This window comes from Bufo bufo, chromosome 1 (assembly GCF_905171765.1).
Source record: "Bufo bufo chromosome 1, aBufBuf1.1, whole genome shotgun sequence".
NCBI classification, from domain to species: Eukaryota; Metazoa; Chordata; class Amphibia; order Anura; family Bufonidae; genus Bufo; species Bufo bufo.
In genome coordinates, this window is record NC_053389.1 from 5,385,351 (window position 1) to 5,408,644 (window position 23,294).

Genomic DNA, 23,294 nt, shown 5'->3' on the forward strand with positions numbered 1-23,294 from the left:
GTCTTCATTCAAACCAAGTATTGTTGTGACCAGTGCTAAATGGAAGATGCAAGTGACAGCACTGAAATTGAAGACGGCTACACTGGAAAAGATCAGAGATGATCGGAAACCTAAATAATAAAGTCTCCATCGTCCCCAAAGATCAAATCATCTCATGAGCCAAGTCCTTGAGCAGTTGTCTTCTCCATTACAACTCCTACAGAGATCACGTTCCATCTGTTCTGAAGACATGGACAGAAAATCCATGGGGAAGTTGCTGCATTAGTAGGCAGAGTCTGGGGAATGACTCTGTGAGAATATCAGAAGTTATAAGTCAGATCAACTGGACTTGTATCATGTCTTGTCATCCGACTGGTGACTCATGCTTGAGTCAGCATAACTTGTTTATCAAAATCAACACAAGGTCTAGGTTTGCAGGGAGGTACCATATTGATTTCTACGACTGAAGCTATTAGCTGTGATTAATCTGCCTCTGGAGAGGGTTAGAACAGCATTGTAAGTGGCAGCATATGGAAGAGGCAGCGCATCATGTGCAGTGCATATTTCATAGTGTGATGTTTTTAGGATCTGTGCGGTAAGTGGATGCCCAGGTCTGGTGCCTTGGTTCATCAGGTAGTCAACTGGATAAAGTTGAACCTTGATACTGGTGCTGTCCCTGGAGTGATATACATCGGGGCAAGTTTATATTAACCAAATCCCTTTATCTATCCTTCTCAATACATTTTGAGAGCAAACGACGAAGAGGGCTGTTTCCCCCTCGAAATGTGTTCACAATGTTACATAAAGGAAGTTGTGCCTGGGCAACAATCCAAGTGCGTACTGGGTGCAACTCTGTGCATTCTGCATTCGTCCAAACTGCCGCCTGTAGAAGGTGCCTGGTCATAGCGACTGCTCAATGCCAGTAAAGCGCTGCATGCTGCCGCACAGGGCACAGTCTGCAGCCTCTCCTGTGCCTTTTCCTTAGACTGTGCAGAATGACAAATAATCTTTCAAACTACAGAATTTGAGAGATGTCATGAGATCACTGTAACGTGACGCCTGGGTAAGACATTGTGGGCCATGTCTTCAGTGATGTAGCTAGCTCTCAGGTAACTTTAAGCACCTGTCACATTGCACCATGCCTCCAGGCCAGCCTATAGTGTCCTACAGAAACAAGACCACCCATGGCCATCTCCATGGCTGATTGTTCATAGTCCATGAGTATCTACTGTTCACAGGTAAATGGTCCTAAAAATCCAACCAGGCTGACCTTTTGGTGCCCTAGCGTTTCTTCTTGTGTACAGTCCTCAGCGCAGTCCTTTGACAGACTCAGAAGTGAATGTAGCATTGCTGCCCTCGCTCCCTCCATGTTGGTGGCTGCTGCAATGAATCGTCCTCCACTTCTTGTTTCTCTGTACAGTAAATCAGTTTATTGCAGCTCCTGGCGCCTTTTTATCTCTCTTAAATTAATAAGAAAAGATGCTGAAGCGTCCCGCCGAGTGACTCCCAAAGGATGAAATGAAGGTCTTTCCAGGATGCCCGTAGTGAAGATGGTAGATGCGTGCCATCCCCGTTAACTGGGTCTGGAGTGTCATGGAGGAGCCCGAAGGGAATTCATGTGCTCTAAAAACATAGAGGAACGCCATCTGCTCCCCTCACACCAATTCACAGTGAAATCCATCACTTCACCTCAGAGGATTTATTCATGGAGAAATACCAACGCTGGTTATGGATTCTCCTTCTAGTCGGCACTTACCCACTACACTTCTACTGACCCTGGAAAATGCGAGGCACAGTATTTGCACTGCACTTATTAACAATTAGCCTGTTCAGCTCGTCACATTTGCCATCTTCTATAAACAGTGCTTATTAAAACGTCACGTTTTTTCTTCAGCGAGACCCCAGGTTACTCTCGCCGTTCCATCGATCAATGATTCTGTGTGTCTGCTCCCTGAGTGACAGCGGCGTGCACAACCACTGAGCGCGCTCATTCACTAATAGACTCGCTCCTAATACATCGTCGTCAGCGATAGATTACTATTAGGACTCAATCGTTCACACTCCTATCCCCCGACATGTCTCGTCAGGAGGTTTATAATGTCACTCTTCGGTGTGGGGGGGGGGGGAACCCACGCCGAACATAGGAGGGAAAGGGGTGAGGGGAAAAGGCCTGGAAACTAGGGAAAGGAGCAGGTCACCTCCTAGAGAAACCCTAATTAAAGTCCTCACTGTCTGCAAGTATGAACTGACCCCAAAGGTAGTACTAAAGTCCTAACTCACCCTATAGGACCCTGGTACTAATGTCAGGACAAGACTAGAGACAACCAATAAACCTTGGACCCAACTTCCAAGAAGGTACCTTTAACTTAATGTTTCTTGTGGACTGCCACACAGAATCACTGACTCTTAGGTCCAGACCATTCATACGTCTCCTGTCAGCCATACGTTTATACTTGTTGCCCATATTCCTCAAGTTATTTTGAATTTTCCACCATATAGAGGACAATGATTACGAAAAACGTTCCTCCTCAGGGATACCAGAAGTATCACAACCAGAAAATGTACTAAACTGCGGGTGAAACCCATATGCCCCAAAATACGGCGACTTATCAGTGGACTCCTGTCTACAATTGTTTATGGCAAACTCTGCTAAAGGCAAAAATGAGGACCACTCCTCCTGGTTCTCAGAGACAAAACATCTCAAGTAAGTCTCCAGACTCTGATTAGTGCATTCCAACTGTCCGTTTGACTGAGGATGAAAACCCGAAGAAAAGGACAGTTGTACCCCCAGTCTAGTACAGAATGCCCTTCAGAATCTGGACACAAACTGAGTCCCACGATCCGAGACCACATCAGAGGGAATGCCATGTAGCTTCACAATGTTATCAACAAACACTTGTGCAAGAGTTTTAGCATTAGGTAGGCCCAGCAATGCTAAAAGGTGCGCCATTTTACTAAAGCGATCAACTACCACCAGAATCAGTCTTTCCTGCAGAATTAGGTAGATTAGTGATAAAATCCATGGATAAGTGAGTCTGGATGGGATGGGCAACAGAAGTAGGGATCCGGAAGGCCGAGTATGTGTCACCTTAGCTCGTGCACAAGTGCTACAGGCTGACACATAGTCCTCAACACACTTACGCAACCCCGGCCACAATAATCTATGAGAAATGAGGTCAGCAGTGGATCTACTCCCAGGGTGTCCCGTAAGAACTGTACAGTGATGTTCCTCAAACACCTTGTGACGCAATTCAGATGGAACAAACAATTTCCCAGAGGGACAAGAATCTGATGCGTCTCCCTGAACCTCTAACACCTTCACCTCTAGGTCAGGGTAAAGAGCGGATATCACCACCCCCTCCGACAGTATTGGACTCTCAAAATCACCACCTCCAGGAAAACTACGTGACAAGGCATCTGCCTTGACGTTCTTAACCACAGGACGATAAATGACAATGAAATTAAATCTGGTAAAAAATAAAGACCATCTGGCCTGCCTCAGGTTCAGATGTTTAGCCGACTCCAGGTAAGCCAGATTTTTGTGATCTGTGAACACCGTGATCAGATGAATCGCCCCTTCCAACCAATGACACCATTCCTCAAAAGCCAACTTAATGGCCAGCAACTCTCTGTTACCCACATCCTTAACCGCAGAAAAGGTTTGCAATGCCGAATCTGACCACATTGAGACAACTGTCCCTTTCTTAGTCATGTCAGTTAAGGGTCTCACCACTGTCAAATAGTTCTTAATACATTTTTGGTATTAGTTGGTGAACCCCAAAAACCGTATATGTCATCCAAATACACGACAACAAACCTCCCCACCATGTGATGAAAAATTACATTCACAAAATGCTGGAAAACCGCAGGAGCATTGGTCAACCCAAAAGGCATGACCAGGTTCTCAAAGTGACCCTCAGCCATCTTCCATTCATCCCCTTCCTTGAGCCTGACCAGATTATATGCCCCCCTTAAGTCCAACTTGGAGAACACCTTGGCACCAACAATCTAGTTAAACAAATCAGGAATCAAAGGAAGGGGGTAAGGATTACGGACAGTAATCCGATTGAGCTCACGGAAATCCAGACATGGCCTAAGGGTTCCGTCCTTTTTTTTAACAAAGAAAAACCCTGCTGCCACAGGAGATTTGGAAGGTCTTATGTGTCCTTTAGCCAAACTCTCGGTAATATATTCTCTTACGGCCGTTCTTTCGGGTCCAGAAAGGTTATACAACCTAGATTTGGGCAATTTAGCTCCGGGAATAAGGTTGATAGGACAATCATATTCCCGATTCGAAGGTAAATCCTGGCATCCACTTTCAGAAAATACATCGGAAAAATCACCTATAAAAGAGGGTAATGTTTTAGTGGTCAAAGCAGAAAAAGATGTATTCAGACAATTGTCAACGCAATAATCACCCCAATCCAGAATCTGTCTAGCTTGCCAATCGATGGTTGGCTTGTGCTTGCTTAACCACGGTAAACCCAGAACCAACAGAGCAGGGAGACCTTCCAACACAAAACACGAGATGAACTCCTGATGAAAGTCACCCACTCTTAATCTGATATCATGCACCATCTGAGATAAACACTTCTGAGTTAGAGGTGCAGAATCAATGGCAAAAACGGAAATGTTTTTCTCTAATGCACTCGGTGACAACCCGGGCATACGGACGAAATGACCATCAATTAGGTTCAACCCCACTATTGATAAACACTTCAATCCGCACAGTCTTGGACTCTAGCTCCACCTCGGCAGTCAGGAGAAATCGGGTACTACCAGTCAAAGACAAATGTACGTTTTCTGACTCCCCTGGACATACATTGATAAAATGTCCCTTTTCTTCACATAAAAAACACACACCCTTCCTACGACTAATTCTTCTGAAAGCAGATCCAGGAGTTGCTCCTCCTAATTGCATGGGTTCGTCCCCCACCTAAAATCATGGGTATCTTCACCCAACTTGTCAGAGGAAGACGATAGGTTATGTGATAGTACGTCTTGAGAGTGGGGACCCCTAGATTTCTCTCTCAGGCTTCTATCAATACATACAGCAAGAGACATAGCGTCTTCCAGAGACTCAGGATTCTCATGAAAGGCCAAAGCGTCCTTCAGCCTCTCAAATAATCCCTGATAGAACTGACTATGGAGAGCCGGATCGTTCCACTCAGTATCCGTAGCCCACCTCCTAAACTCAGAGCAATAGATCTCAGCAGAACGCTCTCCCTGAGGAAAGCCACGTAACTTGGTCTCGGCCAGGGAGGTCCGATCCGGGTCATCATAAATGAGCCCCAGAGCTCTTAAAAATTTATCCACCGACCGGAGAGACTACGATCTGGTCAGCAAAGAAAAAGCCCAAGACTGAGCGTCCCCTTTAAGCAACAAAATAACCACACTGACTTTCTGAATCTTATCCCCAGATAAGTGTGGACGTGGCTTAAAATACAATTTGCACACCTCTCTGAACAAAATGAAATTATCACTCCCCCCCAGAGAATCTGTCCGGGAGGGCCACTTTTGGTTCAGGACAGGCCTGGTAACCACCACTAGGACCAGCAGCCTGTGGTCTCTGGATCTGCGAGACGGATGTGCGGAGGTCAGCTACCTCCAAAAACAGCCGCTACAGCTGTCCGGCCAGTGCAGCAATAGGATCCATGGCTGCACTGACACAAGCAAAAAAAATGATGGTTTGGGGGGTTTATAATGCCACGCTTCGGTGGGGGGGGGGAACCCACACCAAAGGTAGGCGGGAAAGGGTTGAGGAGAAAAGGCCTGGAAACTAGGGAAAGGAGCAGGTCACCTCCAAGAGAAACCCTAATTAAAGTCCTGACTGACTGCAAGTATGAACTGACCCCGAAGGAAGCACTAAAGTCCTAACTCACCCTGTAGTACCCTGGAACTAAAGTCAGGACAAGAGACAACCTGTTCCTCCAAACAGTAGGATGAAGAGGAGTCTCCCTCAGGCCTAAACACAATGACAGGGAAGAGAGCAACACAAGAAAACCAACAAACACTGGTAAGCGTCATTGTCTGGATTAGAAAGCCTCCTCTCTGGCGTGTCTCACGTTGACCGCCTGCACTTCCTCAGGAGCGCGCTCAGTGGTTGTGCACACGGCTGTCACTCAGGGAGCAAACACACAAAATCAGTGATCGATGAAAAGGCGAGAGTAACCTGGGGTGTAGCTAATGAATAATAATGGTGCTCTAATAAACCCTATACAGAAAGAGACAGATGTGAAGAGAGGTAACAGAACAGGCTAAGTGCAATCAGCCACTTCACATCATCTCACCGATCCACCATGTATATTAGATAGACGGTGAGAATTTTAGAATTATAATAGGTTCTTAAACAAAGATAAGGCACCCGGGACCCACTAAAATCTATGAGGGTTACAGAGACCTCCATGCGGGATATCTGAGCAGGGTTGTCATGCCATGCTTTCCCTCGTTAGGACCTGTTAGTTGCAAAAAGCAAGATTTTACTTTCTGTGAGGCTGAAGTTCTGTGTTCTCTCAAGATGTCCACCACTATGAAATGTCCAGTGGTACTTGTTGAAGTTCCTCTTCTGGAGCTGGGTCCACACCGTGTTAGACTGTTTGATTTCATCCACTAAAAGTCTTAGTCCTGATGGTAATGTGACTCTCCACCTCACCCTGATCAGCTCTGGTGTGGCAGCGACCCCTCTGTGCCCTGGAGTCTCTTGGTTTATGAATAGATTCAGTGCCTCTCTAATGTCTCTCGGGGCCCACATCTCCACCAGGGGTCCCGCACAGCCCCACTTACACTTACTCAGCTCAGGAGCCTGTCCCTGCAGCTTCTCTAAACTCCAAATTAGACCCATACGAGGTGATGTCCCACTTTAGGTGCCAACTAACGTTCCCTATATGTCTACCTCTCCGCACAATTCCCATAAATGTCATCATAGGGTTCCTCATCGATGGAAACCCAATGTATGACTAGCCTTCTGTGGAATGGTGCCCAAGGTCGCCCATCCTTATTTGGCGATCAAACACCTAACAACTACCCTCATTCTTGCCCTGTCCAAGAGAGTCACTATCCACCATTACAGACACCATCACGGTGAATTGTTTCCAAACCATAAAAACCCAACACATGTGTCTGTAATACATGTGTACGCCCCAGGGGAAGACCGTCACGTATGCAGGGCCCCCACTCCATCTCTGGGAGTAATGGGGAGACCCTTGTATCTGCCGGACACTGAGTATTAATTTTAGTACCCAGATGGAAGAAACTGTGGATGTGGAGGTCCTGTAGGGACCTGTATTATTCAATGCCACTGTTTTGGGCCCCTCTACTGTATAACTGAAAAAACAGCACAATTCCGCTGTTGTTTTTAAGGCGTTAACTGTGCAGCGACGGGTTCCCTTTATTCTGCGGTCAGGACGTTTTATATGGTTTATATAGTTATTAAACTAACGTTGTGCCTCCTTAGTCTGACACCCAGAATAGAGCTGTGTGAGGCTGTTTTGCTGTTTCTACTGATACCATTTTGGGGTACATGCCACCTTTTGATCAATATTTACTTAGTGTATTTTTTTGGAGGTGAGGTGACAAAAAAAAAAAAAAGCGTTCACTGCGCCGGTCAAATAATGGACTAATGTACGGTTCAGTCGCTACAAAGGCGGTGACAACAGTTATGTTTATTACCTTTTAATGTATGTGAAATGAGAAAAGGGAGGTTTGACGTTTTAATATTGTCTATTAGATATTTCTAAAATGTTCTAATATTTAATATTGTCTTTTAGATATTTCTTTTTTTGTCCCTTTAGGGGATGGAAACCTGCGTTCTATTTCGTGTACTATACACTGGTACCATACACTGGTATACTCCTGTAATACATCCAGAGGCAGCCAGGACATAGCGGGGCCCTTCAGCAGACCTCCAGCTGCCTTCAGAGCTTGTGGAGCACCCCTTCCCTCTAACCACCGGCATCTGAACCCGAGTTATCTCTAAGGGGCTTAACAAAGGGTTAAACAGACTTTCCAGCAAAAGGGTGCGTCCTGAGACTATTTATTTTATATTACAGACATTTCCTCCCAGAAGTACAGGGCCGATTCCATCCAGAATTTGCCATGATTTCTATATGGGCAGGGTGCAGTATGGGCCATAGGTTCCTGTAGGCACCATATTAAGGCTTCATACACCTCAGGGTATAATACGCGCTGCCGTTAGGGAAGGGCCGATCAAGAGTTGTCTCTTTACAGGCATGATATTGAGCACTCACTTGTATCTGTAGTCTCGTACTGGCTGTCTCTTTGCAGCTCAAAGATCTCCACCTCCACACGACCGCTGGATGATCCTTGTGTGTGGCTGTTAATGTGTTCTCGAGCAAGGGCCAACGCCAACCGCTCGCCTCGACCACAAACAGTCTGATCGTCAAGAATTGCAGCTGTGAAGGAAGGAAGAAATGCACAATTACTGACAGTCAGAGTACCAGCACCTGCAGAAACTTGGGATCTGGACACAAGATGCTACCACATAGGTGGAAATATTTAAAAGGGTTCTTAAACATTGATGGTCTACATTCTTAGATGTCTAATCTTCAGGTGTCTGACCAGAATGAAGGGGCCATAGCACAGCGTCTCCTCTCTACAGCTGGCTGTGCCTGGAATTGGACCTTATCCCACACAGGAGAACTGCAGTATAGACAAGCCACTGTGTGCGCGATAATGAGCAGGTGCACCGCAGCCCCTTCATGCTGATGATGGGCTAGGGTTCTGGGGACCTGACTCCACCGATCAGACATTGATGGTCCATCCTAAGAATGGCTACAGACATGAGATAACTGGAGCCAGAAGAGACAATTTCCCATGATTATCTGCCATCATATATGCATTATTCTTATCCATGTGGTGGCCCTGGCCAAATCTAGGGTCAGATCGCCTTCTTCAGAGGGCAGGGGTCATCAGGAATTAAAAACAGACAAGTCCCCGATCTTGTCCAAGGCCGTGTCTCTGGAATTACCCTTTAATAACATGATAAAGAAAGCGGATAATCCACAATCAGAACAAAACTGACCCAAAAAAATCCTCAAAACACCAAAAAAAAGTTAACAGATATCATGGGCCACACGGCAAAGTTCAGAATAAACACATTTTTGATTTATGTATAATTTTGCATCATTACATTTTTTTGTAATTACTAAACAAATGATACTTGAATGAAACCCCCTTACAATGTCGTGGTATATAAGATCATATAGAGATGTGTCTGTAGATACCAGCCCATTATACATGGTTAGGATACCACCGAGGTTTAGTCGGAGAAAATCCTTCCATTGACTATAGCTAAGCCTGTGGCTGAACTGGTAAGGTTTCTGCCTCCCATACAGAAGGACCTAGGTTCAAGTTCATGCAGGGATAATCTGGAAAAAAAATAAAAGTTTAACATACAGGGGTATCCTGAAGGCCCATGTCCCTTAATGTCAGTGGGCTAGGACAACCCACAAGCCCCATAGCAACCATGTAGCCTGCCTCCAATAACTGTAGGCCACTTGTGTGTGGTCAGATAAGGGACTGTTTCAGTTTACAGGACCATGTTCTCGTATAGGACTAAGGAACAGATTGCGTGTGTATATGAGATTCCACCACATGGGACTAACGATGACAATTACATCAGAGACGCATCAAAAAGATGGAAAAAGGCCGGCAGAAGTGTAAACCAAGCTAAACACAGTGCTGCTCACCATTGTTGGCACCCCTTCATCTTTTTCATAGACTGTATAATATCTTCAGAAATAAATGGAAATGTACAAAAAGTTCTATCCTCGTGATTTTTTAATTAGTGGTCCAAAGTAATACCACAATAAAATAAAAAAATTCCAACTTAAATAAACAGAATAAACAGCATGTGCAGAAATAAAGGCCCCCCCCCCCCCTAATTAATACTTGGTTGCACACCCTCGTTTCTTGTAGCCATCTAGAAGCTTCTAGAACTTCTCATCTGGGATTTTCTCCACTCTTCCTTGCAGTTTGTTCAAGCTCTTGAATGTTTGCAGGGTTCTTTTTCCCAATGGCAGATTTCAGCTCACCCCAAAGGCCTCATGCACACGACCGTTGTGTGCATCCGTGGCCGTTGTGCCGTTTTCAGTTTTTTTTCCAGGATCCATTGACTTTCAATGGGTCCGTGAAAAAATCGGAAAATGCACCGTTTTGCAGCCGCATCCGTGATCCGTGTTTCCTGTCCGTCAAAAAAATAAGACCTGTCCTATTTTTTTGACGGACAACGGTTCACGGACCCATTCAAGTCAGTGGGTCCGTGAAAGAACACGGATGCACACAAGATTGGCATCCGCGTCCGTGATCCTTGGCCGTAGGTTACTTTCATACAGACGGATACGAAGATCCGTCTGTATGAAAGCTTTTTCAGAGCTGAGTTTTCACTTTGTGAAAACTCATATCCGACAGTATATTCTAACACAGAGGCGTTCCCATAGTGATGGGGACGGTTCTAGTTAGAATATACTACGAACTGTGTACATGACTGCCCCCTGCTGCCTGGCAGCACCCGATCTCTTACAGGGGGCTGTGATCCGCACAATTAACCCCTCAGGTGCTGCACCTGAGGGGTTAATTGTGCATATCATAGCCCCCTATAAGAGATCAGGGGCTGCCAGGCAGCAGGGGGAAGACCCCCCTCCCTCCCCAGTTTTAATTTCATTGGTGGCCAGTGCGGTCCCCCCTGGCCCCCCCTCCCTCTATTGTATTATTTTCATTGGTGGCACAGTGTTTGGCCCCCCCGGCCCCCCCTCCATACCTCAATTGTATTATCATTGGTGGCCAGTGTGTGCCCCCCCCGGCCCCCCTCTATTGTATTAATATCATTGGTGGCCAGTGTGCGGCCTCCCCTCTCCCCCCCCTCGATCATTGGTGGCAGTGGAGAGTTCCGATCGGAGTCCCAGTTTAATTGCTGGGGCTCCGATCGGTAACCATGGCAACCAGGACGCTACTGCAGACCTGGTTGCCATGGTTACTTAGCAATATTAGAAGCATCATACTTACCTGCTGCGCTGTCTGTGACCGGCCGGGAGCTCCTCCTACTGGTAAGTGACAGGTCTGTGCGGCGCATTGCTTAATGATCTGTCACTTACCAGTAGGAGGAGCTCCCGGCCGGTCACAGACAGCGCAGCAGGTAAGTATGATGCTTCTAATATTGCTAAGTAACCATGGCAACCAGGTCTGCAGTAGCGTCCTGGTTGCCATGGTTACCGATCGGAGCCCCAGCGATTAAACTGGGACTCCGATCGGAACTCTCCGCTGCCACCAATGATCGGGGGGGGGGAGAGGGGGAGAGGGGAGGCTGCACACTGGCCACCAATGATATTAATACAATAGAGGGGGGGCCGGGGGGGGCGCACAGTGGCCACCAATGATAATACAATAGAGGGAGGGAGGGGGGCCGGGGGGGCTGCACAGTGTTCCACCAATGATAATACAATAGAGGGAGGGAGGGGGGGCCAGGGGGGCCGCACACTGTGCCACCAATGACAATAATACAATAGAGGGAGGGAGGGGGGGCCGGGGGGGGGGCCGCACTGGCCACCAATGAAATTAAAACTGGGGAGGGAGGGGGGTCTGCCCCCTGATGCCTGGCAGCCCCTGATCTCTTACAGGGGGCTATGATATGCACAATTAACCCCTCAGGTGCAGCACCTGAGGGGTTAATTGTGCGGATCACAGCCCCCTGTAAGAGATCGGGTGCTGCCAGGCAGCAGGGGGCAGTCATGTACACAGTTCTCAGTATATTCTAACTTGAAGCGTCCCCATCACCATGGGAACGCCTCTGTGTTAGAATATACTGTCGGATCTGAGTTTCACGATCTAACTCAAATCCGATGGTATATTCTAACATAGAGGCGTTCCCATGGTGATGGGGACGCTTCAAGTTAAAATATACTATCGGATTGGAGAAAACTCCGATCCTATGGTATATTAACTCCTGACTTTACATTGAAAGTCAATGGGGACGGATCAGTTTGCAATTGCACCATATTGTGTCAACGTCAAATTGACTTGCAATGTAATTCAGGACGGATCCGTTTGGCTCCGCACAGCCAGGCGGACACCAAAACGACTTTTTTTTTCATGTCCTTGGATCCTCCAAAAATCAAGGAAGACCCACGGATGAAAAAACGGTCACGGATCACGGACCAACGGAACCCCGTTTTGCGGACCGTGTGCATGAGGCCAAAGATTCATTGCTGGTCCATTTTTTTTTCTTTTTCAACCATTCCTGTGTTCTTTTGGATGTGTGCTTTGGGTCCTTGTCTTGCTGGAGGACCCATGAGCTTCAACTCAAACCAAGTTTTCTTACACTGGGTAGGACATTTCACTCTAAAATTTCTTGATAATTCTCTGATTTCATGATTCCTGTGATACGGTCAAGGCCTCCAGTCCCAGACGCAGCAAAGCAACCCCACAGCATTATGGATCCTCCACCAAGGCCTCCAGTCCCAGACGCAGCAGAGCAACCCCACAGCATTATGGATCCTCCACCAAGGCCTCCAGTCCCAGACGCCGCAGAGCAACCACACAGCATTATGGATCCTCCACCAAGGCCTCCAGTCCCAGACGCAGCAGAGCAACCCCACAGCATTATGGATCCTCCACCAAGGCCTCCAGTCCCAGATGCAGCAGAGCAACCCCACAGCATTATGGATCATCCATCAAGGCCTCCAGTCCCAGAAGCAGCGGAGCAACCCCACAGCATTATGGATCCTCCACCAAGGCCTCCAGTCCCAGACGCAGCAGAGCAACCCCACAGCATTATGGATCATCCATCAAGGCCTCCAGTCCCAGAAGCAGCGGAGCAACCCCACAGCATTATGGAACCTCCACCAAGGCCTCCAGTCCCAGAAGCAGCGGAGCAACCCCACAGCATTATGGATCCTCCACCAAGCTTAACTGTTGGTAGGGGGTTCTTTTCCTTATAAGCTTCATTGTGCCATCTGCAAACAAACTGTTGCTTTGCCAAAAAGCTCGAAAGAACATTTTCCCAGAAGAATTGTGGTTTGTCAAGGTAATCTTTGGCAAAGATCAGTCGTTCCTTTCTATGTCTTTTCTTCAGCAATGGTTTCTTCCTTGGCCTTCGCCCATAAAGCTCTGCTTGGTTTAGTGTGCGGCGTATGATACTGGTTGAAACCTTGACCTCAGACTGCTCCAGGTTGGCCTCCAGGTCTTTGGTGTTTTTTCCACCATTCACACCATCCTTCGAAGACGTCTCTTGTCAATTTTCCTCTTTCCCCCACGTCCAGGGAGGTTCTCGGTGGTTCCATGCTTGGCAAACTTCTTAATAACTTTGCGCGCTGTTGATACCGGGATACCAAGGTCTTTGGAGAGGGCCTTATACCCTTTGGAAGTCTTGTGTTTGCTAATAATAGCAGGTCTGATGTCCTCAGACAGCTCCTTTGTCTTCACTATTGTGACAAAGGAACAGGGCCTAACATGTGGCTTTTTTAAACACTGAAGTCATCATTCATTGGCTAATTCATGTCACATGGGCACCGACAATTTATCACAGGTGATTCTCATTTGTGATTTACCACAGGCGAGTCAAAATGTGTTTCCATACTAGTTACATATAAAGGAGCCGATACCAGCGTCACATCGAGATTTAGGTTTTTCTATTTTTCCCTCCCATTGTTTTTTGTTTTAAATTGTTGCTTATCCTTTGCTCTTTTGTATTAAACATGAGGAGATATTCCACATTCTGGACTTGAACTTCATGGGTGACAATAACCACGAGGAGGACTGTAATAACTGATCCTACATTCCCACAATAACAAGAACATTTTACCAGAGGATGAGAAACGAGTATTATACTGGAGGATGAGACATGACAAAGGTGCACTATAACAAAGGATACGAAAAAAGCATTATACCAGAGAATACTAGTATTAGTGATATTACTGAGGACTAGTATTAGTGATATTACTGAGGACTAGTATTAGTGATATTACTGATGACTAGTATTAGTGATATTACTGAGGACTAGTATTAGGGATATTACTGATGACCAGTATTAGTGATATTACTGATGACCAGTATTATTGATATTACTGATGACTAGTATTAGTGATATTACTGATGACCAGTATTAGATAATAATATCACTGATGACTAGTATTATTGATATTACTGATGACTAGTATTAGTGATATTACCGATGACTAGTATTAGATAATGATATCAATGATGACTAGTATTATTGATATTACTGATGACTAGTATTAGTGATATTACTGATGACTAGTATTAGATAATAATATCAATGATGACTAGTATTATTGATATTACTGATGACTAGTATTAGTGATATTACTGATGACCAGTATTATTGATATTACTGATGACTAGTATTAGTGATATTACTGATGACCAGTATTAGATAATAATATCACTGATGACTAGTATTATTGATATTACTGATGACTAGTATTAGTGATATTACTGATGACTAGTATTAGATAATGATATCAATGATGACTAGTATTATTGATATTACTGATGACTAGTATTAGTGATATTACTGATGACTAGTATTAGATAATAATATCAATGATGACTAGTATTATTGATATTACTTATGACTAGTATTAGAGATATTACTGATGACTAGTATTAGTGATATTACTGATGACTAGTATTAGTGATATTTCTGATGACCAGTATTAGTGATATTACTGTTGACTAGTATTAGTGATATTACTGATGACCAGTATTAGATAATAATATCACTGATGACTAGTATTATTGATATTACTGATGACTAGTATTAGTGATATTACTGATGACTAGTATTAGATAATGATATCAATGATGACTAGTATTAGTGATATTACTGATGACTAGTATTAGTGATATTACTGATGACTAGTATTAGATAATAATATCAATGATGACTAGTATTATTGATATTACTGATGACTAGTATTAGTGATATTACTGATGACCAGTATTATTGATATTACTGATGACTAGTATTAGTGATATTACTGATGACCAGTATTAAATAATAATATCACTGATGACTAGTATTATTGATATTACTGATGACTAGTATTAGTGATATTACTGATGACTAGTATTAGATAATGATATCAATGATGACTAGTATTATTGATATTACTGATGACTAGTATTAGAGATATTACTGATTACTAGTATTAGTGATATTACTGATGACTAGTATTAGTGATATTACTGATGACCAGTATTAGTGATATTACTGATGACTAGTATTAGTGATATTACTGATGACCAGTATTAGATAATAATATCACTGATGACTAGTATTATTGATATTACTGATGACTAGTATTAGTGATATTACTGATGACCCGTATTAGTGATATTACTGATGACTAGTATTAGTGATATTACTGAGGACTAGTATTAGTGATATTACTGATGACCAGTATTATTGATATTACTGATGACTAGTATTAGTGATATTATTGATGACCAGTATTAGATAATAATATCACTGATGACTAGTATTATTGATATTACTGATGACTAGTATTAGTGATATTACTGATGACTAGTATTAGATAATGATATCAATGATGACTAGTATTATTGATATTACTGATGACTAGTATTAGTGATATTACTGATGACCAGTATTAGTGATATTACTGATGACTAGTATTAGTGATATTACTGAGGACTAGTATTAGTGATATTACTGATGACCAGTATTAGATAATAATATCACTGATGACTAGTATTATTGATATTACTGATGACTAGTATTAGTGATATTACTGATGACCAGTATTAGTGATATTACTGATGACTAGTATTATTGATATTACTGATGACTAGTATTAGTGATATTACTGATGACCAGTATTAGATAATAATATCACTGATGACTAGTATTATTGATATTACTGATGACTAGTATTAGTGATATTACTGATGACTAGTATTAGATAATGATATCAATGATGACTAGTATTATTGATATTACTGATGACCAGTATTAGTGATATTACTGATGACTAGTAGTAGTGATATTACTGATGACCAGTATTATTGATATTACTGATGACCAGTATTAGTGATATTACTGATGACCAGTATTAGTGATATTACTGAGGACTAGTATTAGTGATATTACTGATGACCAGTATTATTGATATTACTGATGACTAGTATTAGTGATATTACTGATGACTAGTATTAGATAATAATATCAATGATGACTAGTATTATTGATATTACTGATGACTAGTATTAGTGATATTACTGATGACTAGTATTAGATAATAATATCAATGATGACTAGTATTATTGATATTACTGATGACTAGTCTTAGTGATATTACTGATGACTAATGTTGGTTAGTGATAATACTGATGACTAATGTTGGTTAGTGGTATCACTGATGACTAGCACTCCATATTGTGGTTTTGTCTCTATTCACACACGCGGCTCTTATCTCTGTTGTGCCCAGTGATGTGTTGCGGCGTCGAGGTGCGGTTATCAGTTCTTCATCAATAGAACCGTGTGCACATTTGCAGCAGTTTTTGCTGCTGTTATAATGTTGATACGAGACTCGGACGGCAGAGCCAGTGCTCGGAATACAAAACAGCGCAATTTCTATGCAGATCAGCAAGGCATAAAGGTAGAAGCGGCGGAGCCGCGTGCAATTATCATCAATGGTCCACTGCGGGAGCAGAAACGGCAGAGACTGGAGGCGGAAAGCTGAGAGGCCGCGGTTATCAGATCCATGAATGGACAGACCCAGGGAACTCGCCAAAGATGCCTTAAAAAAAAAACATTGAACATTCAGTGAGGCTCAGGACATGGAGGAGAACAGGCATCGCCATGCTGACAGTCTCCACCATAGCTAATACTCCAGGACTGGCGCTCATCACCTTCCCAGTCACTGACCCCCACCATAGCATCAGCCATGACAGATTCACAACCACTGTCAAGATCTCTGCATGCTGTCAATCAATTCCTAAGCTTCTCCTGTCCTGTTTACCACAGGGGTGCAGCTATAGGGGACACAAGTAGCCCTCACACCTGAGCCCTCCCGGGGCCCAAAGGCTCCTCTGCTGCACAAGACACCAGTATTTTAACTAGTACATGATCTGGGCCCCTGAGATTTATTATTGGGGCCCAACAGATTCAAATGATGCCCCTGGTTTGCTACAATGTATCAGTATAGGTAAGAGCTAGGATTGCCAAGAATAGATACAAATGTATCAACTTTTCTCTGTATTTATTGACTGCAACAAAATAAACTGATTGTGACCTTAGGAGATACGACGTGTGAGGTCACAAAACTGAAGACTGGGGGGCGGAGAGACCCGTATAGACCATTATACTCCAATGTATAGACCCACGGCTAGCCACACAGAGACCAATGTATACATCAACGTACAGTCCCATGTATAGCCTCTCATTTATACTCATGCATAACCCCAAGTATAGCCCTACATATGGTCCCATGTCTAACCCCATGTATAGCCCTACGTATGGTCCCATGTATAGCTCCATTTATAGCAATATATTTGGCTCCATGTATAACCCCGCATATAGCCCTATACAGTTGCAAGAAAAAGTATGTGAACCCTTTGGAATGATATGGATTTCTGCACAAATTGGTCATAAAATGTGATCTGATCTTCATCTAAGTCACAACAATAGACAATCACAGTCGGCTTAAACTAATAACACACAAAGAGTTAAATGTTACCACGTTTTTATTGAACACACCATGTAAACATTCACAGTGCAGGTGGAAAAAGTATGTGAACCCTTGGATTTAATAACTGGTTGAACCTCCTTTGGCAGCAATAACTTCCACCAAACGTTTCCTGCAGTTGCAGATCAGACGTGCACAACGGTCAGGAGTAATTCTTCACCATTCCTCTTTACAGAACTGTTTCAGTTCAGCAATATTCTTGGGATGTCTGGTGTGAATCGCTTTCTTGAGGTCATGCCACAGCATCTCCATCGGGTTGAGGTCAGGACTCTGACTGGGCCACTCCAGAAGGCGGATTTTCTTCTGTTTAAGCCATTCTGTTGTTGATTTACTTCTATGCTTTGGGTCGCTGTCCTGTTGCAACACCCATCTTCTGTTGAGCTTCAGCTGGTGGACAGATGGTCTTAAGTTCTCCTGCAAAATGTCTTGATAAACTTGGGAATTCATTTTTCCTTCGATGGTGCGAATCCGTCCAGGCCCTGACACAGCAGAGCAGCCCCAAACCATGATGCCCCCACCACCATACTTCACAGTTGGGATGAGGTTTTGAGGTCGGTGTGCTGTGCCTCTTTTTCTCCACACATAGTGTTGTGTGTTTCTTCCAAACAACTCAACTTTGGTTTCATCTGTCCACAGACTATTTTGCCAGTACTGCTGTGGAACATCCAGGGGCTTCTTGTGCAAACTGTAAACGTGCAGCAATGTTTTTTTGGACAGCAGTGGCTTCCTCTGTGGTATCCTCCCATGAAATCCATTCTTGTTTAGTGTTTTACGTATCGTTGATTTGCTAACAGGGATGTTAGCATATGCCAGAGACTTCTGTAAGTCTTTAGCTGAAACTCTAGGATTCTTCTTCACCTCATTGAGCAGTCTGCGCTGTGCTCTTGCAGTCATCTTTACAGGACGGCCGCTCCTAGGGAGAGTAGCAGCAGTGCTGAACTTTCTCCATTTAACAAAGTTGAGTTGTTTGGAAGAAACACACAACACTACAGGGAGTGCAGAATTATTAGGCAAATGAGTATTTTGACCACATCATCCTCTTTAAGCATGTAGTCTTACTCCAAGCTGTATAGGCTCGAAAGCCTACTACCAATTAAGCATATTAGGTGATGTGCATCTCTGTAATGAGAAGGGGTGTGGTCTAATGACATCAACACCCTATATTAGGTGTGCATAATTATTAGGCAACTTCCTTTCCTTTGGCAAAATGGGTCAAAAGAAGGACTTGACAGGCTCAGAAAAGACAAAAATAGTGAGATATCTTGCAGAGGGATGCAGCACTCTTAAAATTGCAAAGCTTCTGAAGCGTGATCATCGAACAATCAAGCGTTTCATTCAAAATAGTCAACAGGGTCGCAAGAAGCGTGTGGAAAATCCAAGGCGCAAAATAACTGCACTTGAACTGAGAAAAGTCAAGCGTGCAGCTGCCAAGATGCCACTTGCCACCAGTTTGGCCATATTTCAGAGCTGCAACATCACTGGAGTGCCCAAAAGCACAAGGTGTGCAATACTCAGAGACATGGCCAAGGTAAGAAAGGCTGAAAGACGACCACCACTGAACAAGACACACAAGCTGAAACGTCAAGACTGGGCCAAGAAATATCTCAAGACTGATTTTTCTAAGGTTTTATGGACTGATGAAATGAGAGTGAGTCTTGATGGGCCAGATGGATGGGCCCGTGGCTGGATTGGTAAAGGGCAGAGAGCTCCAGTTCGACTCAGACGCCAGCAAGGTGGAGGTGGAGTACTGGTTTGGGCTGGTATCATCAAAGATGAGCTTGTGGGGCCTTTTCGGGTTGAGGATGGAGTCAAGCTCAACTCCCAGTCCTACTGCCAGTTTCTGGAAGACACCTTCTTCAAGCAGTGGTACAGGAAGAAGTCTGCATCCTTCAAGAAAAACATGATTTTCATGCAGGACAATGCTCCATCACACGCGTCCAAGTACTCCACAGCGTGGCTGGCAAGAAAGGGTATAAAAGAAGAAAATCTAATGACATGGCCTCCTTGTTCACCTGATCTGAACCCCATTGAGAACCTGTGGTCCATCATCAATGTGAGATTTACAAGGAGGGAAAACAGTACACCTCTCTGAACAGTGTCTGGGAGGCTGTGGTTGCTGCTGCACGCAATGTTGATGGTGAACAGATCAAAACACTGACAGAATCCATGGATGGCAGGCTTTTGAGTGTCCTTGCAAAGAAAGGTGGCTATATTGGTCACTGATTTGTTTTTGTTTTGTTTTTGAATGTCAGAAATGTATATTTGTGAATGTTGAGATGTTATATTGGTTTCACTGGTAAAAAATAAATAATTGAAATGGGTATATATTTGTTTTTTGTTAAGTTGCCTAATAATTATGCACAGTAATAGTCACCTGCACACACACACCCTAAAATAGCTAAAACTAAAAACAAACTAAAAACTACTTCCAAAAATATTCAGCTTTGATATTAATGAGTTTTTTGGGTTCATTGAGAACATGGTTGTTGTTCAATAATAAAATTAATCCTCAAAAATACAACTTGCCTAATAATTCTGCACTTCCTGTATGTGTGGAGAAAAAGAGGCACAGCACACCAACATCAAAACCTCATCCCAACTGTGAAGTATGGTGGTGGGGGCATCATGGTTTGGGGCTGCTTTGCTGCGTCAGGGCCTGGACGGATTGCTATCATCGAAGGAAAAATAAATTCCCAAGTTTATCAAGACATTTTGCAGGAGAACTTAAGGCCATCTGTCCACCAGCTGAAGCTCAACAGAAGATGGGTGTTGCAACAGGACAACGACCCAAAGCATAGAAGTAAATCTACAACAGAATGGCTTAAACAGAAGAAAATCCGCCTTCTGGAGTGGCCCAGTCAGAGTCCTGACCTCAACCCGATTGAGATGCTGTGGCATGACCTCAAGAAAGCGATTCACACCAGACATCCCAAGAATATTGCTGAACTGAAACAGTTCTGTAAAGAGGAATGGTCAAGAATTACTCCTGACCGTTGTGCACGTCTGATCTGCAACTACAGGAAACGTTTGGTTGAAGTTATTTCTGCCAAAGGAGGTTCAACCAGTTATTAAATCCAAGGGTTCACATACTTTTTCCACCTGCACTGTGAATGTTTACATGGTGTGTTCAATAAAAACATGGTAACATTTAATTCTTTGATCAGATCACAATTTATGACCAATTTGTGCAGAAATCCATATTATTCCAAGGGGTTCACATACTTTTTCTCTCAACTGTATAGACGTATATATGGTCCCATGTATAACCCCATGTATAGCCCTATATATGGTCCTATGTATAACCCTGTGTATAGGGAAAATCTGTACCTGGGATTTTACTTTCCTTGAGTCCGAAGGCAGCACAGCATGGGTTAAGCTTGTCTTCATACCTTTGGCTAGGACCGCCCACCTAGATTAAAATAATTAATTAATTAGTTAGACACTATAAAGCAGGTTTCTTATAATGGTCCACTGTGTTTAAAAAAAATAGACTTTCATTCAATGCAGAATAACAAAATTTATTTAAGGGTATATTTGTGCTGCCTTCGGACTCAAGGAAAGTAAAATCCCAGGTACAGATTTTCCCTTTCCCATTTCGTCCTACGGCAGCACAGCATGGGATTTGTATAGATCATGAAGGGGGGGACTTTTCATCAAGAACTGCACTTAATACCCCAGTACCAAAGGCTGAGCTTCTAGCATTGATGTCCAACCGATAATGCTTCATGAAGGTTTGAGATGAGGACCAGGAGGCTGCATTGCAGATTTCTTCTATAGATATGTGCGCCTGTTCTGCCCAGGAGGTTGCGGCAGATCTTGTTGAATGTGCTTTAATTGGAAAAGGAGAAGGCACTTCTTCTAAGGAATAGGATTCTTTGATAGTGTCTTTTAGCCATCTAGCTAATGTATCTCTGGAAGGTTGTTGTCCTTTTCTTGGACCTCTGAACAACACAAAATGATTTTCAGCTATACGAAACTCTTCTGTTCTCTGGAGATAGATCTCGATTGCCCTCTTCAGATCTAGAGTATGTAATAGACTCTGTTCTTCACCAACCGGGTCAGGAAAAAACATCGGGAGAAAAGCTTCTCTATTTCTGTTAGCGGCAGAAGGCACCTTAGGAATAAAAGAAGGCATGGTGCGAATAAGGATCCCATCGGGGAGGATTCTTAAATAGGGGTATTTTCCTGACAGCGCGGGAAGTTCACCTACTCTTTTTGCAGAAGTGACGGCAACCAGAAACAATACTTTGTATGACAGCCATTTTAAATCAGCTTGCTGCAAAGGTTCAAATGGAGCAACTGTTAGTCTCTTCAAAACCAGAGAGAGGTCCCAAACTGGTGTAGGTTCTCTATGTGTAGGTTTCAACCTTCTTATTGCTTTGAAGAATCTGAAAATAAGCGGGTGATGGAGAAATTTGTTCTCAGTCATAACATTGATAGAAGTCATGTGCGCTCTAAATGTGTTAGGTTTAAAACGCTTCTGAAAACCTTCCTGAAGAAATTGAAGAATGGATCCAACATCAATCTTCACATGATTTGCTTCAGCCATCCAAGCTGCAAACGTCTTACATATTCTAGCGTATTTCTTATTAGTTGAAACCTTGCGAGAACACAACAAGGTCTTAACTACAGATTCGGAGAGGCCCATCTCCACTAACTTAGATCTCTCAACCTCCAGGCTGTCAGGTGTAAATGGTTCAAGTTCTGGTGATAGAGACCGTCTTGCAACAGTAGATCTGGAACTAGGGGAAGCTTCCAGAATTCCCCCTTAGATAGCTGGAGTAACAGAGGGAACCACGACCTCCTTGGCCAGAATGGGGCTATTATTATTGTCTGAGGCTTCTCCATTACTATCTTCCTCAGGACTCTTAGGATGAGAGGTACTGGAGGAAAAATGTAGACAAATAGGCGTTTCCAGCTGAAGGAAAAAGCATCCACTATTGTGGGGTTGTCCAGTCTGTTCGGAGAGCAGAATTTGGGGATTTTCTTGTTCCTTGCTGATGCCATCAAGTCCCAATCTGGACATCCCCATCTGGTCACAATCTGTTGAAATATAGTCTGGTTCAGTTCCCAATTTGCTGGATCGATTTTTCTCCGGCTCAGATGATCCACTTGAATATTCAAGCAGCCTCTTATATGCATGGCTTTCAGCTCTAAGATATTCACTTCTGCCCAACCGAAGATCTCTTTGCACAATTTCAGGAGGGAACTGTTCCTCGTTCCACCCTGTTTGTTGAGGTAGAATACAGTTGTAAGATTGTCCGAACGAATCAGCACTGGTTTTTCTATTATATGTTTCTTGAACTGGAGAAGTGCAAGTAGTACTACTTTTAGCTCCTTGAAATTTGAAGACTTCTTCCTTTCTTCGGAGGACCACAGCCCCTGGATCCACTTGTCTTGAAGATGGGCTCCCCAGCCTCGACCAGACGCATCCGTAGTAATTACTACTGGCGGTAGATACTTGAAAGTCTTCCCCTTGGACAGATTTTTGGACTGTAACCACCACCTGAGGCTTTGAACTGTTGAAGGTCTTAGCCTTATTCTTGCTTCTAGATTGTGAAAACTGTGATG

General features: G+C 43.7%; 1 protein-coding gene across 1 annotated transcript in view; it reads right to left on the reverse strand.

Annotated features, from left to right (window-relative positions):
- Positions 1 to 21,858, reverse strand: part of GRIK5 (glutamate ionotropic receptor kainate type subunit 5) — a 162,781-nt gene extending 140,923 nt beyond the window's left edge. Inside the window, exons 1-3 of the mRNA XM_040415679.1 lie at positions 21,397 to 21,858; positions 21,051 to 21,132; positions 8,226 to 8,390 (exon numbers count right to left, since the gene is read on the reverse strand). Coding sequence (XP_040271613.1) covers positions 8,226 to 8,390; positions 21,051 to 21,132; positions 21,397 to 21,858 — 709 coding nt within the window. The remainder of the gene's footprint in view (positions 1 to 8,225; positions 8,391 to 21,050; positions 21,133 to 21,396) is intronic.
- Positions 21,859 to 23,294: the final 1,436 nt, after the last annotated feature.